General features: G+C 40.3%; 1 protein-coding gene across 1 annotated transcript in view; it reads right to left on the bottom strand.

The window, feature by feature from the left end:
• Window positions 1-13,091, bottom strand: part of KCNU1 (potassium calcium-activated channel subfamily U member 1) — a 122,535-nt gene that overhangs the window by 72,439 nt on the left and 37,005 nt on the right. Inside the window, 5 exon segments of the mRNA XM_053916742.1 lie at window positions 3,024-3,121; window positions 3,259-3,348; window positions 6,489-6,557; window positions 6,930-7,042; window positions 10,823-10,975. Coding sequence (XP_053772717.1) covers window positions 3,024-3,121; window positions 3,259-3,348; window positions 6,489-6,557; window positions 6,930-7,042; window positions 10,823-10,975 — 523 coding nt within the window.

Raw genomic sequence — 13,091 nt, 5'->3', positions numbered from 1 at the left:
GGCCACCTATTCAAACTATTTCTAACTCTTTTCACACCTTGTCTCCAATTTCATTTTCATAATTCCCCTTTCAGGTATGACCCTATTCCAAAAATTAGCATTCTAACGAGACCTGGAAAAGTTCTCAGGGGTTCAGATCGGAGCGTTTGGCCACAACTTTCCCGAGGGCCATTCTCACGTTGCCCACTCCCTCCACTCCATCATACGTGCAGATTCCTACGTTCTCCTCCTTGCCCTGGTTGAGGACCCCTTCTCGAAGAGCTTCCTTCAGCATTCAAGATGTTGATGGTGAAACAGCAGGCAGTGAACTCTACAGTTGGCACTAGGAGTGTTCCTGCCCAGTAACTTAGCTAACTGACATTACGCAGAAAAGCAGGAAGACAGTTATTCCTCTTGCTCTGAAGGCTAGCCCTGTTAGTGTTCATGCCAACGAATGGGGCAGAATCAGTATACTCTACCAGAACTCCTCTGCCAGTTTTTATCTCATCTGTATCTCATTGATTAGAAAAAAATAATTTTTTGTATGTTACTATAGGTAATATAATTAACATATATGTAGTATTTACCATTTTCCTAGCATTGGTCTTAATGTTTTCTTATATTAATATACTCAAAATGTATGCCTGTATATACTAATATTCCCATTTAATCTTCTGAAATATATTATCAACATTTCACAGAAATGTGAAACCTAGGGAGACCTTAAATAATGTGGCCTAAGCCACTCAGCTAAGTGACCAGTGCCGCACCCCATTCTAACCACTGCACCCTGCTGCCTTGCTAAAACTAGAGACAATGAGCTTCAGTGGAGAACCTCTGGTGTGGTTCTGGTTTAGAAAAGTGAAAGTAATCAGAGGTAGAGGGATTATGAATCTTAGACTATGACAGTGATTTTCAATATTTATCATCTCATGGTACACATATACTAATTACTAAAATTCTGTAGCACATCAAAATATATATATTTTTTGCTGATCTGACAAAAATAGGTATAATTTTAATTTATTCACACTGGATGGCTGTTGTTGTGTTGGCTGTTGTCATTTTTTAAATTTGAAAATCTAAAGGAAAAGAGGTCAGTGCCCCTAACTAAATAGTCAGGTATTTCATGTTTTAAAAATTCTCCCTGCACACCAACTGAAAATTGCTGGACTATCGGAATGAAAAAGGGCCATAGAGGTGATAAGAACTTCCAAATTTGGAAATACTACCAAGACCCCAGAAGGTAACATCTTTTCCTTAAACTACAGGTAATGAGTGGAATAGCTGTGGTCAGAATTCAAGTGTTCTGAATTCTCGTTTGGTATAGTAGGAGGAAGAAATTGGTGGAATTGAGAAAACTTTACTAGCTCAATCAAGTGATACTTATTTGAAGGGAGTAGACTGGAAATACCCTTCACCTGGCTGTGAAACATGAAATACTCAACCTGGAATTGGTACTAATCCAAAGTCAGTAATGTATCCATTTGGCACCCATTGGTAAATTTCTAAGTCCTTTTACAAAAGTCAATTCTCTGGGAGAGTTTCCAGATATTGTCATGACTTTTTAAGTATATAAGGCCAAGCAGTCAGCTTCTATAATGATGTCCTCTTTGGAACATTTTGGCTTGAACTAACTCTCCAGATTCAAATCCACTCTGAAGTCTACCCTTTAGCCACGAGATCAGTGAGCATTTCATGGAACTCTGCTGCCATCATCTGGCAGATTGAAGTAAAGAACAGCAAACTCGCTTGTCCCCTGGTATTTCAGTCTCCATACCAGATTAATGGAGTTCTCCTGAATCCCATGGGTGAGGCTTGGCATGAGTGGTGACAGAGGGTCCGTAAGGAGCAGAAAGAAGAAATGATTCTATTATGAGAATAATAAAGTTCTGAGGAATGTGATAACTACATCGAAGCTCAAACATTAGATTCGAAAGGCTTCCTTTAATACTATAAAATACATGTCCTAGAAGAGGGAAAAATTTAGTGTATATACAAATATAAAAGCAGAGCCTTTCTCTTTAAACAAAAATATTTCTATCTTTATATGAGAGTGACATCCTGCTTTAAAATATTTATAGTAAAACCACACTTAAAAGTCAGCTAAATAAAGGGGTAATAACATTTTTACAAAACATTTTTGTTTTGCAAAATGACTGATAGCAGTGCAAGTATATGGGTGTGTATATTTATGTGAAACAGTGTTATTTGCACACTGTGTTTGTAGGGATGTGTCTACTGCATGAAACCATGCTAAATGTTCATAAGGGTATAAAGACATGTATCGTGAGATGATACTTTTGATACATTTTTCCTCCTTAGTCACACCTTCTTTAGTGGGTTATTTCCTGTACTTAGTCAGCTTCATCTATTGCCTAAAAAAAGATTCATATTGTTATAGAATTCAGAAAGAGCCCATGTTTCACTTCTGAACCCACAACAGGGTCTTAAAGCCCATTTAATTAATAATATTCTTCAGACTAAAGCATTTCAGGAAATTATAAGGGAATAGTTTTTCTTCTCTTTGGCGCAGAAATATATTTATTTGCTCACAGTCCTGGAAGCTGGAAGTTCAAGATCAGAGTATTGGTGAGGTTGATGTCATCTGAGGCTGCTCTTTTGGGCTTGTACGTGGTCATCTTAGGAATGGGTTTTAATTTGTTTGTTTTTCTATGCCCAAAACTGTCTTAGATTCTCAAGGGGAAATTGAAAAATTCAGAAAAAACGAAGACAGGGTTAAGACAGAGCCTTAATTTTGCATGCAGAATGGCAGCATGAGAAGCCCCATGGACCTGCTCCTCAGTGAGTCTCCTTTAGAACCCATTTGCCTGGCCTGTGGTCGAGTTGAACTAGAAAACTAGCAAGTTTGCTTTCAGCTCTAAAAGATTGTTTCTCAGGTCTTGCATGCCCCGTGGGGATAAGTCTGCCACTTCTTGGCCAAGTTCAAATGGGCATTGTCCTTTAAGGGGAGACCTCTCCTCTTTCCTTGGCCACACCCCCAGCAGCTGGGCTGAGGACAGCCAGATATAAAGTGCAGTTACCTGGGAAGGCTCGATGGTTCTTGCTTCTGCAGCTACATTTTCCAATTAGCTCAGGAGAATGCACGTCACTGTGACAGGTGGCACAGTAGAAGGCGGCCCTGGACAATGAGAGCAAATCAAGAATGACTTCTGTGAGGCTTCACACTAAGGAAGCATGGCGCTGACTCGGTCTGCCTGCCATTAAGTTCTATGTGCTTCAGGACTTTCTCCCCATAAAGTAATAAAAAAAAATTACCTTTTGACAGTCTTTGCAGATTCAGCAATAAAGAAGCCTAATGTGTTCCTACGCAGCTTAACCTGCTCAGGTGGATTTAATACTGGACCACTACAGACAGAAAATAAAAATACAGTAATTTTCCCTTCAATTTCTGTGCCAATGTTTGGTGTTTCATTCTGTCATTACAAATGGATTCTCTAAATTGCAGAGTTAATAGGACTCAATGCCCTTTTCCTGCTAAACATGGTAGGAAATGTGAATTTGACTGTATTTAATACTCTGATTGCTGCTACATGCGCCGAGGGAAGCCGGGTCACAACACAACCGCTGAGCTGCGTACACGGTTGAGCTAAGGGTAAGCTCCTTCTTGGACTGTGTCCTGATTCTGAGATGGTCAAACCAACTCAGATGTGTGACGCCTTGATGATTTAGGCTATCCATTGCCTTCTAGGCCAAGGCCACACAGTTGCTGGACGTACTAGTGGTGCTCATCCTTAGGCTACCTGCCCTTTAAAATTCAATTAAGTCTAGTAATTAGTTGGGTTCAGAAGTTCCTTTTACTGGCCTGTGCATTTCCTGGCCTTGTATATTTCTTTTGACTTCATTTTTGTCTCCTGATTGCAAGATTTTGAGGGTAGGAGCCACATGACTTGTTTCTATTTCTACATTACTTGAATGTTTTGAATTTCAATTTTCTTATTGTTTGTGTGATGGAGAATGCTATCTTACAAACTTCGTCCATGATATTCCTTGATGCGACTACAGTCCTTTGTTACGACTATTTGAGTTCCCCACGTTTCTCCCTGTGTTTGTCAGACCTCCTGTTACTTTTCAGACCTCCAGTATGATGAGGTCTTAAACCCTCTAAGCCCCTGCCCTACATTTGTGCGTGATGAAAGTATTCCTTTCGTCCTTGAAAACACACTACTTTTGTATTCGCATCAGAAAGGGGTCGGCTCTTTATTTTGGCAAAGCTTACCCTGCTGTTAGAGTACTCCCCAGCAACTTCCACGTGTCAGAGCCTCACAAAAATAAAAGGGCTCGTGCAGCAAACGCGATTCAGCCCAATGCCAAGAGGAGGAAGGCGCCAAATAGCCATGTTCAGGTAGATTGTTACTTACGACATTGGATGGCATTTCCTAAGTGTTTTCTGTCTGGCGTTAACGAGTGGAATGAGTGTTTTGACTACAAAAGAGAATGAACATGGGTGTGTGCCTCCCACCGCAGATATCACTGGTGCAAGTTCACTAGCTAGCAAGCATATACTTAGTTGTATCTTCATAGCTCCTTTTCAAAAGGGACGGTCCTTTGAACTTTTATTAAACATTTAGTTATGAAGATACTGTCGCCATCAATATCTCTGGTTGCATTTGAAAGAAGAGGTGAACTTTTGAAGATTTTTCTGAACTGGCATTATTGCTTAATTCCCCTCCTCATTAATCATGGCCAGTTGCTTTATTGGAGAACATTCGCTGCTAGAACAATCTCAGAATATTATCTAAGTGGGTCAGGTCCAACATGATCTCTTAGCAGCTGACGAATTATCCCCTGAGACAAATCTTTATGATTACCCAGGGGTTTTGCAAGTCTTAGAGTGTATTCAAGTGTATTCATTAGAGGAGAAAATAAAAGGTGAGAGAAGAGGTTTTCCATCAGTGTTTCAATATACTCGCGGAAAGCCCAGCCACTGAGACGCCCTGCTTTTCTCCCACTCACACATGGCTGTGGTGGATTTAGTACAGCTCGGTGATCTCAGGCACAGCCCCCGGGGCCAGCCTGAGTTCAGATTCTGGCTCTGCCACTTGGGAGTCGTGTGAGCTTGGGGAAATTGGGTAACCTTTCTGGGCCTCAGGCCTCTCCTCTGTTTAGCTATGCCTAATAATACCTTACTAGGGATTCATGTTGCCAGTGTATGATGTCCTACTAGTCATTCTAATGTTTGTAGAAATCTAGGATGTCAGAGTTGAAGAGGAACTTAAAAGCATTTGGTCCCGTAGTTCCCAATTGCCAGTGAGTAAACTGACTATCTCACGGAGACTTTAAGAAGTGTCAGGCTCCGCCCTTGGAGATTTTGATTTTGTCAAGTTCAGAAGTGGGGTTTTACAATCTATACGTCTTTAAAAGTTTGCAAATCATTCTGATGTGTAGCCCAGGTTGTTTAAGGCCAAAAAGAGGTTAAAACTTGACCAAGTTTTGGGCTGGTCTGAAATCCAAATTGCTTGGTTTGGGTTTCGATTTTGAGTTTTTTCGTGAGCATGAGTAGACTTTAGCCAGCCAGCCAGTCCTCGTTGTTGTCTCCTTAGTGACTTGCTCTGCAGCGCACCCCACGGGTCTCTCTTGCCCAGACTTCTTCGGCACGCTTTCTCCTTACACAGAACTGTTGTTCTTTCCAGCCTTTCGTGTAAAATCATTCCTTTGTCGTCCATGTGCTATCACTCAAAATTATTGAATTCTGACTGTTTCCTTGCAATGGCAGGGTTCCTGGTAAGGTCAAGTTTAGAGCTGGAAGGGGTCTCAGGTGCTAGCAAATCATAATCAAGACTAGAAACTAATGTGTGGATTCCAGTTTAATTTAAGGGAGTTTTAAACGAAAACCATATATAAGATAACATCTGTCTTGTTCTTCATCCATTTAAGCCCCACTTTTTATTTTTCATCATCTTTTCACTATGTGTCATTGTAGCTGATTTTCTATTTGTCCAAAGTTTTATTTTTTAATACATGATAACTTCTTTTGCTTCTAATATCATCCAATATGGGTTCTCAGGAAATGCTGGTAATGTTATCTCTTTCATTTACCCTATTAACAGGAGACTTTATCTAGTAGGCCAGTCAAATTCCCATTTTGCCACGTTTTGCAGATTTGTTTCTAAAGCTAGAGTTTGTGAGAACATTTTTATCGTAAATAATTCTATTTCATAGTATGGTTTCATGGCCAAGATTTGCAAGACCTGGTAATACATTAAGAGGAACGGACCTGAGAAGGTGATCGTTTCTTCTCTGCCCCGCTCATGTGAATAGGGGCAGGGTCACAGGAGCAAAGGCAAAGTGCCCGCCCACCCTTCAGGGTGACCATCCTAACCCCAGTCTTTAGAGGTAACACTAAATGCACCACGGCAACCTGGGTGCCCAATAGCCTGGCTCTCAACAAGTAGCAGAAAGCTTAGCTATGGCTGTATTCTTTGGAAAACTCTTAGTCATAACATTCCCCTCAAAAACACTGAAGAGGTTCAAAGCCTCGTTGCTACCAGGAACCGGAACACATGGATTCCTGTTGGATGGCTATCAGCATGAGGTGCAGCTTCACAAAGCAGAGCCTGGAAAGGAAGACAGAGTCGTGAGGAAAGGCAGGCCAGCAGGGTGCTGCTTCACAGTACTATGACTAACGCTGGGTGCCCTGCGCTTGGGAGAACGCCAGAACCTCAGCAGAGGAACGCCTCCCAAATAGGGATTCCCCCTCGTGCGTGAATCCGGCCTGAAGTAACTCACGGGCAGCGTGCCTATGGGGCAGAGACAAAACTGCCCCCGGAGTCTAGGGTGCACAGACTCAGACTCATTCACTCTCAGGTCTTATAATCTTACATCTTCAGTGCTTTTCATGGAGCCCGACCTACAGAGGGTCATCAGTGAATGTTGTTGAAAGAATGCCGTTGCATGAAAAAATGTGGAAAGTATTTCTTTTAACTTACCGGGAAACTTCAGGAAAAGTCATTCCAGCAAAGTCATCAGAGAGACGCTGAGTCAGGATTTTGTTCTTCAGGCCATTTACAAAAATTTTCTGCCAGGGTTGTTTAGGACAAACCTGTAATACACAATCATGCCACATGAAGCACTTGGCATGGAATATGGGATGCTATCATTCAAGTTGTATATTTTGCTAAGCAGCAAACCAGTACCCATTGCACTTAGGTGGTAGGAAGGGGATTTGTCCTAGTGCTTAACTGGAGAAATATCGAAGGAAGAACGAAAACTCTCACATACACCCCGACTCTTTTCACTAAAGAGTTCAGAATGAGGTGGAAGCATAACATAGCTTCTTCCCACAGGGCAACCAAGAGTCCTTGCTGGAGATTAGAATTCTTCTCCCAATAATTTCAGCAGGGTAGCCTGGTTTTTGCGTAAGTAATAAGATGGGAAGGATAATATAGAATCTAAATTGTCTCTCCCTAGATATGGCTGTTCAAGATTGGTTTTTTAAACATATTATTTTATAACTAACTACAGGCAAACCTCATTTTATTGTGTTTGACTTTAATGCACTTCACAGATGTTACTTTTTTTTTTAACAAATTGACAGCAGAGCCCCCCACCAGTGAAGAAAACGAGTCACTTTATTGAGGTACTCGGCTTTATAGCGATGGTCTGCAGCTATCCTGAAATATCTCTGAGCGATGTTTCTAATCACTTACTGCAAAGAAAAAAATATACATGGTTTCCGCTCAGTATCAGAACCCTTCATGGATTCAAATGAACTCAAAGAGCCACCCTTATTAACGGAAATGCAAATGTAAAAATCAAGGACAGCAGTAGGTTTCTAGATAGATGGGAGATGTGAAGGGAGAGGGGTATCTCTCAAAAAGGCTAAATTCAACCTGAGAAGAGAGGGGTGGTTGCATCACCCATCTCCATTATTTGTGTGAGGTCCCTCACAACTTTGTTATTCTCTCTCTACATCCTCCTCGTACTCCTCCACCTGCTTCCACGAGAATCACTACCACGCTGTTTTGATATGGCAGGAAGAGGCTCCTTAAAGCCCAGAATCTCAGATAAAAGTCTGGGATTTCTATAAACTCTGAAACGTTGTAGCCATGGAGAGTTAACGCCAGTTCAGAACTACTTCTCCAATGGACATTTTGTGGTTTAGGAAAAACAAATGAAAATACAAACACAAAGAAATATTTCTGCCCTGCTAAAGAGAATCACCATTTCACGCAATCCAGGCAACCCCTAATGCTTCCCAAGGCTCAGCTGAATCTCCTGCCTTTTCCCACTCTCTTAAATTCCTCTGCTGAGGAGGGCTCACCTCATTGGGCAGTTCATGCCACTATTCAAGTCCCTACTACTGAAAAAATTGGCTTAATGCTTTTAATCTAAATGTTTCACTTTTGGAAAAGGGTAAAAAATGGTAACCATAGAGATGGAGAAGACTTCCTGAGTTAGTTTTTAAAAGGTCAGAAAGGGAAACAGGAAGACAAGAAGGATTTTGGATTTGGATGGTAGAATCGGGGAGCTCAAGTAAATCAGCTGGATTAGATCTAATCTAAATTTAAGCTGGTAAGGGAATGCTTTGTGCCTAACGCCGACGGAACTGCTTTTCAAACTAATTTCCCGCCATGTACTCGATATAGTGAAAACAAACGAACACATGCTATCGATCCAAGGCCTTTTGATCTGAGCACTCAGGAGTTCTACAAATATCAACTCAATACTTGGAAAAATCTGGTTATGAGATTAACAACTCTCATTTATAGATGCAAGAACTCTCATTTGTAGATGCAAAAACTAACAGTGAAAGTTAAGTGCCTAACCTGAGAAAAGTGCAGTATAAGATAGTGGAGCTCTGGCCATTACACCCAAGCAAATAGTTAATTACAGAATGTGAAGCACCAGAGCAGCATACGGCATTAAAAAATCTTGCTCTGACTCACTCTGCCCGGTTTAGGATTTCTGAAAGTGAGTTTACATCTAAAAAAAAGAAATGATCATGACCACAAATACCTCTCACTTCCTGTATTCCAAAAACCACCTTGTGACGAATATTGGCAGATAATCATCCTCAGTGAGGACGCTACAATTTAAGATGGAGATTCTTATGCCAAGTGAAATAAGCCAGTCGGCGAAAGACATACCATGTGATCTCACTTATGAGAGGAATCTGATGAACAGAATAAACTAATGAGCAAAATAGAAGCAGAGGCACAGAATCATGGAACAGACTGACAGTGGTAGGAGGGGAAGAAGGAGGTGGGGACTGATGGAAAGAAGGTGAAGGGATCAGTCGAAGAACATCTATGAAGGACCCACGGACACGGACAACGGTGAAGGGTCTGATCGTGGAAGTTGGGGGTGCGCTGGGTGGATGGGGGTGAAGGGGGAAAATGTGGGACAACTGTAATATTATAGTAGCATCAAAAATAAAATAGTTTTTAAAAATAAAATAAGAAAAGAAAGAAAAAGAAAAGCATAAAAGTGCTGGTTTTACATTTCTACCTCCTATGTTTCCATGAGAGAGAAGAGGTCTTCAGATAGAGAACTCACTCTTTTCATTTTCTGCAGCCACAGAGATTGAAATTGCAATCATCACAGCGGACGCGTGGTTATCTTCCACTTTCTAACCATACGACACAAAGAGGATTTCCTGACAAGCCATTCCCTAGGCCAGACACAGTGACCGCTAATCGAAGGTTAAAGCATGGTCACTGTGGGGGCATCAAGCTCATTTCCATCTGCCCGATGGCCATTTCTATTCGTCTGTATATCATGTCTCCTCACATTCACAGAAGGAACCACGGAAGAATTCTATGTGTTCCAAGTAGCGCTTTGTTGGCCAGAGCATCATTCACCTCTGTTGCTTTTCCTTAATAGCACCAGAAAAAATGTAAACATTTTTTGAATTTCTTGAACAAGGGAAGTAAGTGTGAAGAGAGACCAGGAGGAAAAATGCATGTAAAAAGGCAAAAGTGGACTGGTATTTAAATGGAGAGAAAGGTCAATCTCTGGAGGGCCTTTGGACAATGGGATACCAGGCCCAGCTGAGGGTTAAAACATTTCATGGGACTAGCATTTCGAAGGCCATCCTCTGTGCTATGTTAACTCATTTCAATAGCCCTTTTTAGCTGGTTATTTTGTCTCAGACAAAGGTGATGTGGGAGACTGTAGACCCCAGCAACCATAAGGATAGGGCCGAGTGGTAAGACTGCAGGTCAGGCAAGTCTAGTTCTGCTACTCACTTACCATATGACCAGGTTACTTAGCATCACTGACCCATTGCTGGGACACTACCTTGGAATACTGTGAAGGGGAGACATAATGTATTTAAAATGCATAGCACACAGAAGGCACTTGATTTGTGGTCAGTATTATTACTGTATGGAATGCCCCCCAAATAACCTAGAAATTTAGATTTTAATTATTATTTGTATTATTATTTATGCTTGATAAATATATTTATTATCCTGTTGATTATTTTATATTTAATTTATGTTTAAATATATGACTTCTCCACTAATAACATGACCTTTAATTATAGTTCTACTTTCAATAACTCAAAGCGCTTCTACATTTATGAATACATTTACATTCATATTATTGTGGAGCAGGTAGGAAGCAGAGTTATGATCTCTATTTTGCATGATATACAGATAAATAATCTTAGGCAAGAATAAGATAAGTAACTTTTTTCAAGGTCAGTGCAGTCCCCGGGAACTCAATCTAGATTTCTCAATCCCTTTCCAGCTCAAGTAGAAGTCAAATCTCATTTCTTGGGGCCTTTTGCTTTCCTCAGTTTTTATATCTATTTAGGATACTAATGTGTGAGAACATGGGGATAGAGCCAAGATTCAACATCAGTTTACAAGGTTACCTTACTGTTTTGCTCAAGAAATAGAGATGTCAGAAAAGTACACAAGCCTGGCACCAAGCATCCTTGGGCAATAAGTCCAAGCTTCAGTTCAGCAAAACAGATGATGTTGTCTCCAGTGGTCCAGTCCCAGCTGGGAATCTTTGGCAGGAAAACCTGTTTCATGGTAGAAAGTAGATCAAATATTAAGAATAAAAATAATTTGAGAAATCTCTTTCTATATAAATGACTTTATTTTACTTTAAAGCATTTATTGTGCCCAGGTCAAGAGAAAAGAACAAATTCAATATTGACAAGTGGTTAGTGGTCAACTGCTCCACTTTTTAAAACAAAAATAGCTATAGTTGCAAAAACAGGTCAAATGGCTTAGGCTCTGATTCTAGTCAAAATTCACAATCTTTTCTGTTGATTTATTTTTGAGGGGTATTGATTTTATGAAGGTATAGTGGATCTATAACATTATATTAGTTATAGGTGTACAACATAAAAATCCAATATTATTTTTAATTGTTGATACTGTTACAGATGTCCCTCATTTCCCCCCACCAGCCCCCTCCACCTAGCCTTCACTGCATTGTTGTCTGTGCCCATGCCCTATGCATATATGTATATATGTTGTTTGACTAATCTCTTCCAGTCTCCTGCATCTCTTCCCCTCTGAGATCTGTCAGTCTGTTGCATGTATCCATGCTCTGGTTTTGTTTCATTCATTAGATTCCACATAATGGTATTTGTCCTTCTCTGACTGGGTTATTTCACTTAGCATAATATTTTCCAGGTCCATCCATGCTGTCTCGAAGAGTAACAGTTCCTTTTTTACAGCTGTATAGTATTCATTATGTAAATGTATCACATCTTCTTTATCCACTCATCTACTGATGGGCACTTGGGCTGTTTTCATCTGGGTTATTGTAAATAATGCTGCTATGAACATAGGGGTGCATGCAAAGTCTGTCTGGAAAAAGTCCAACCATTGTTAACATAGTAAGAACGGTTTGTGTGAAATCAAGGTAAGCTGGCAGCCAAGGAGAGTGGACTGGAATACTCATGTATGAATAATGATAACTTCACTGTACTAATCAGTGGGGGCGGTAGATGCCATTGAGTGAGCATGTGTACTGTGTGGCCATCACATCCAAAATGACTGAGTGAGGGGAGCAACGAATCTGCATCAAATTTTGTGTTAAGCTTGAACATTCCTCCACAGAAACCAATCGGATGATTCAGAAGACCACAGCTATGGGCAACAGGTGACTGGCAGCTTCATCACAACAACGTGCCTGCTCATGCATCACATCTCGTGCAGAGTTTTTTGGTGAAACATCAAATCACCCAGATGACTCAGCCCAAGTACATCCCAGATTTGGCACCCTGAGACTTCTGGCTTTTCCCAAAACTAAAATCACCTTTGAAAGGGAAGAGATTTTAGAACATCAATGATATTCAGGAAAATACAACAGGGCAGCTGATGGCAATTGGGAGAACTCTGTGAGGTCCCAAGATGTGTACTTTGAAGGGGACTGGAATGTCATTGTCCTATATACAATGTTTCTTGTTATCTTGTATCTTCTTCAATAACTATCACTATTTTTCATATACATGGATGGATACTTTCTGGTCATATATTCTTTCTGATTGGTGCTTTGGGATTCAGGCAATATATTCCAAGACTCCTGAAACACCAATCAGAAAGAATATATGATTCAGTATTTACATACATTGCAAAATGATCACAAAACTAAGTCTAGTTAACATCCATTGCAATTGTGGTTATTATTTTTTCTTGTGATAGTAACTTTAGAAATGTATTCTCTTAGCAACTTTCAAATATATAATAAAGTATTATTAACTATAGCCACCATGCTGTGTATTACACCACCATGGTTTATTTATTTTTTAACTGGAAGTTTGTACCTTTTGATCTTTTTCACCAATTTTTCCCATTCCCATCGCCTGCTTCTGGCAACCACCAATCTTCTCTCTGCATCTATGAGGTCAGGGTTTGTTTGTATGTTTGTTTTATTTTTAGATTCTATATATAAGTGAGGTCATAGCAATAAGTACCTACCTCAAGAAACAAGAAAAGTCTCAAATAAACAACTTTTGGTTGTCCTCAACTTTTGACACTTTAGTGTGGGTCTCTTTGGCTTCCACTTATTTTGAATTTTTGGCCTCCTGACTCTGGATGTCTGTTTCCTTCCCAATGCCAGGGATGTTTTCAGCTATTATTTCTTTAAATAAGCTTTCTGTCCCTTTTTCTCTGTCTTCTCCT

The sequence above is a fragment of the Desmodus rotundus genome, chromosome 13 (genome assembly GCF_022682495.2).
Source record: "Desmodus rotundus isolate HL8 chromosome 13, HLdesRot8A.1, whole genome shotgun sequence".
In the NCBI taxonomy this organism is placed as follows: Eukaryota; Metazoa; Chordata; class Mammalia; order Chiroptera; family Phyllostomidae; genus Desmodus; species Desmodus rotundus.
This window is presented reverse-complemented; position numbering and strand designations above follow the sequence as displayed.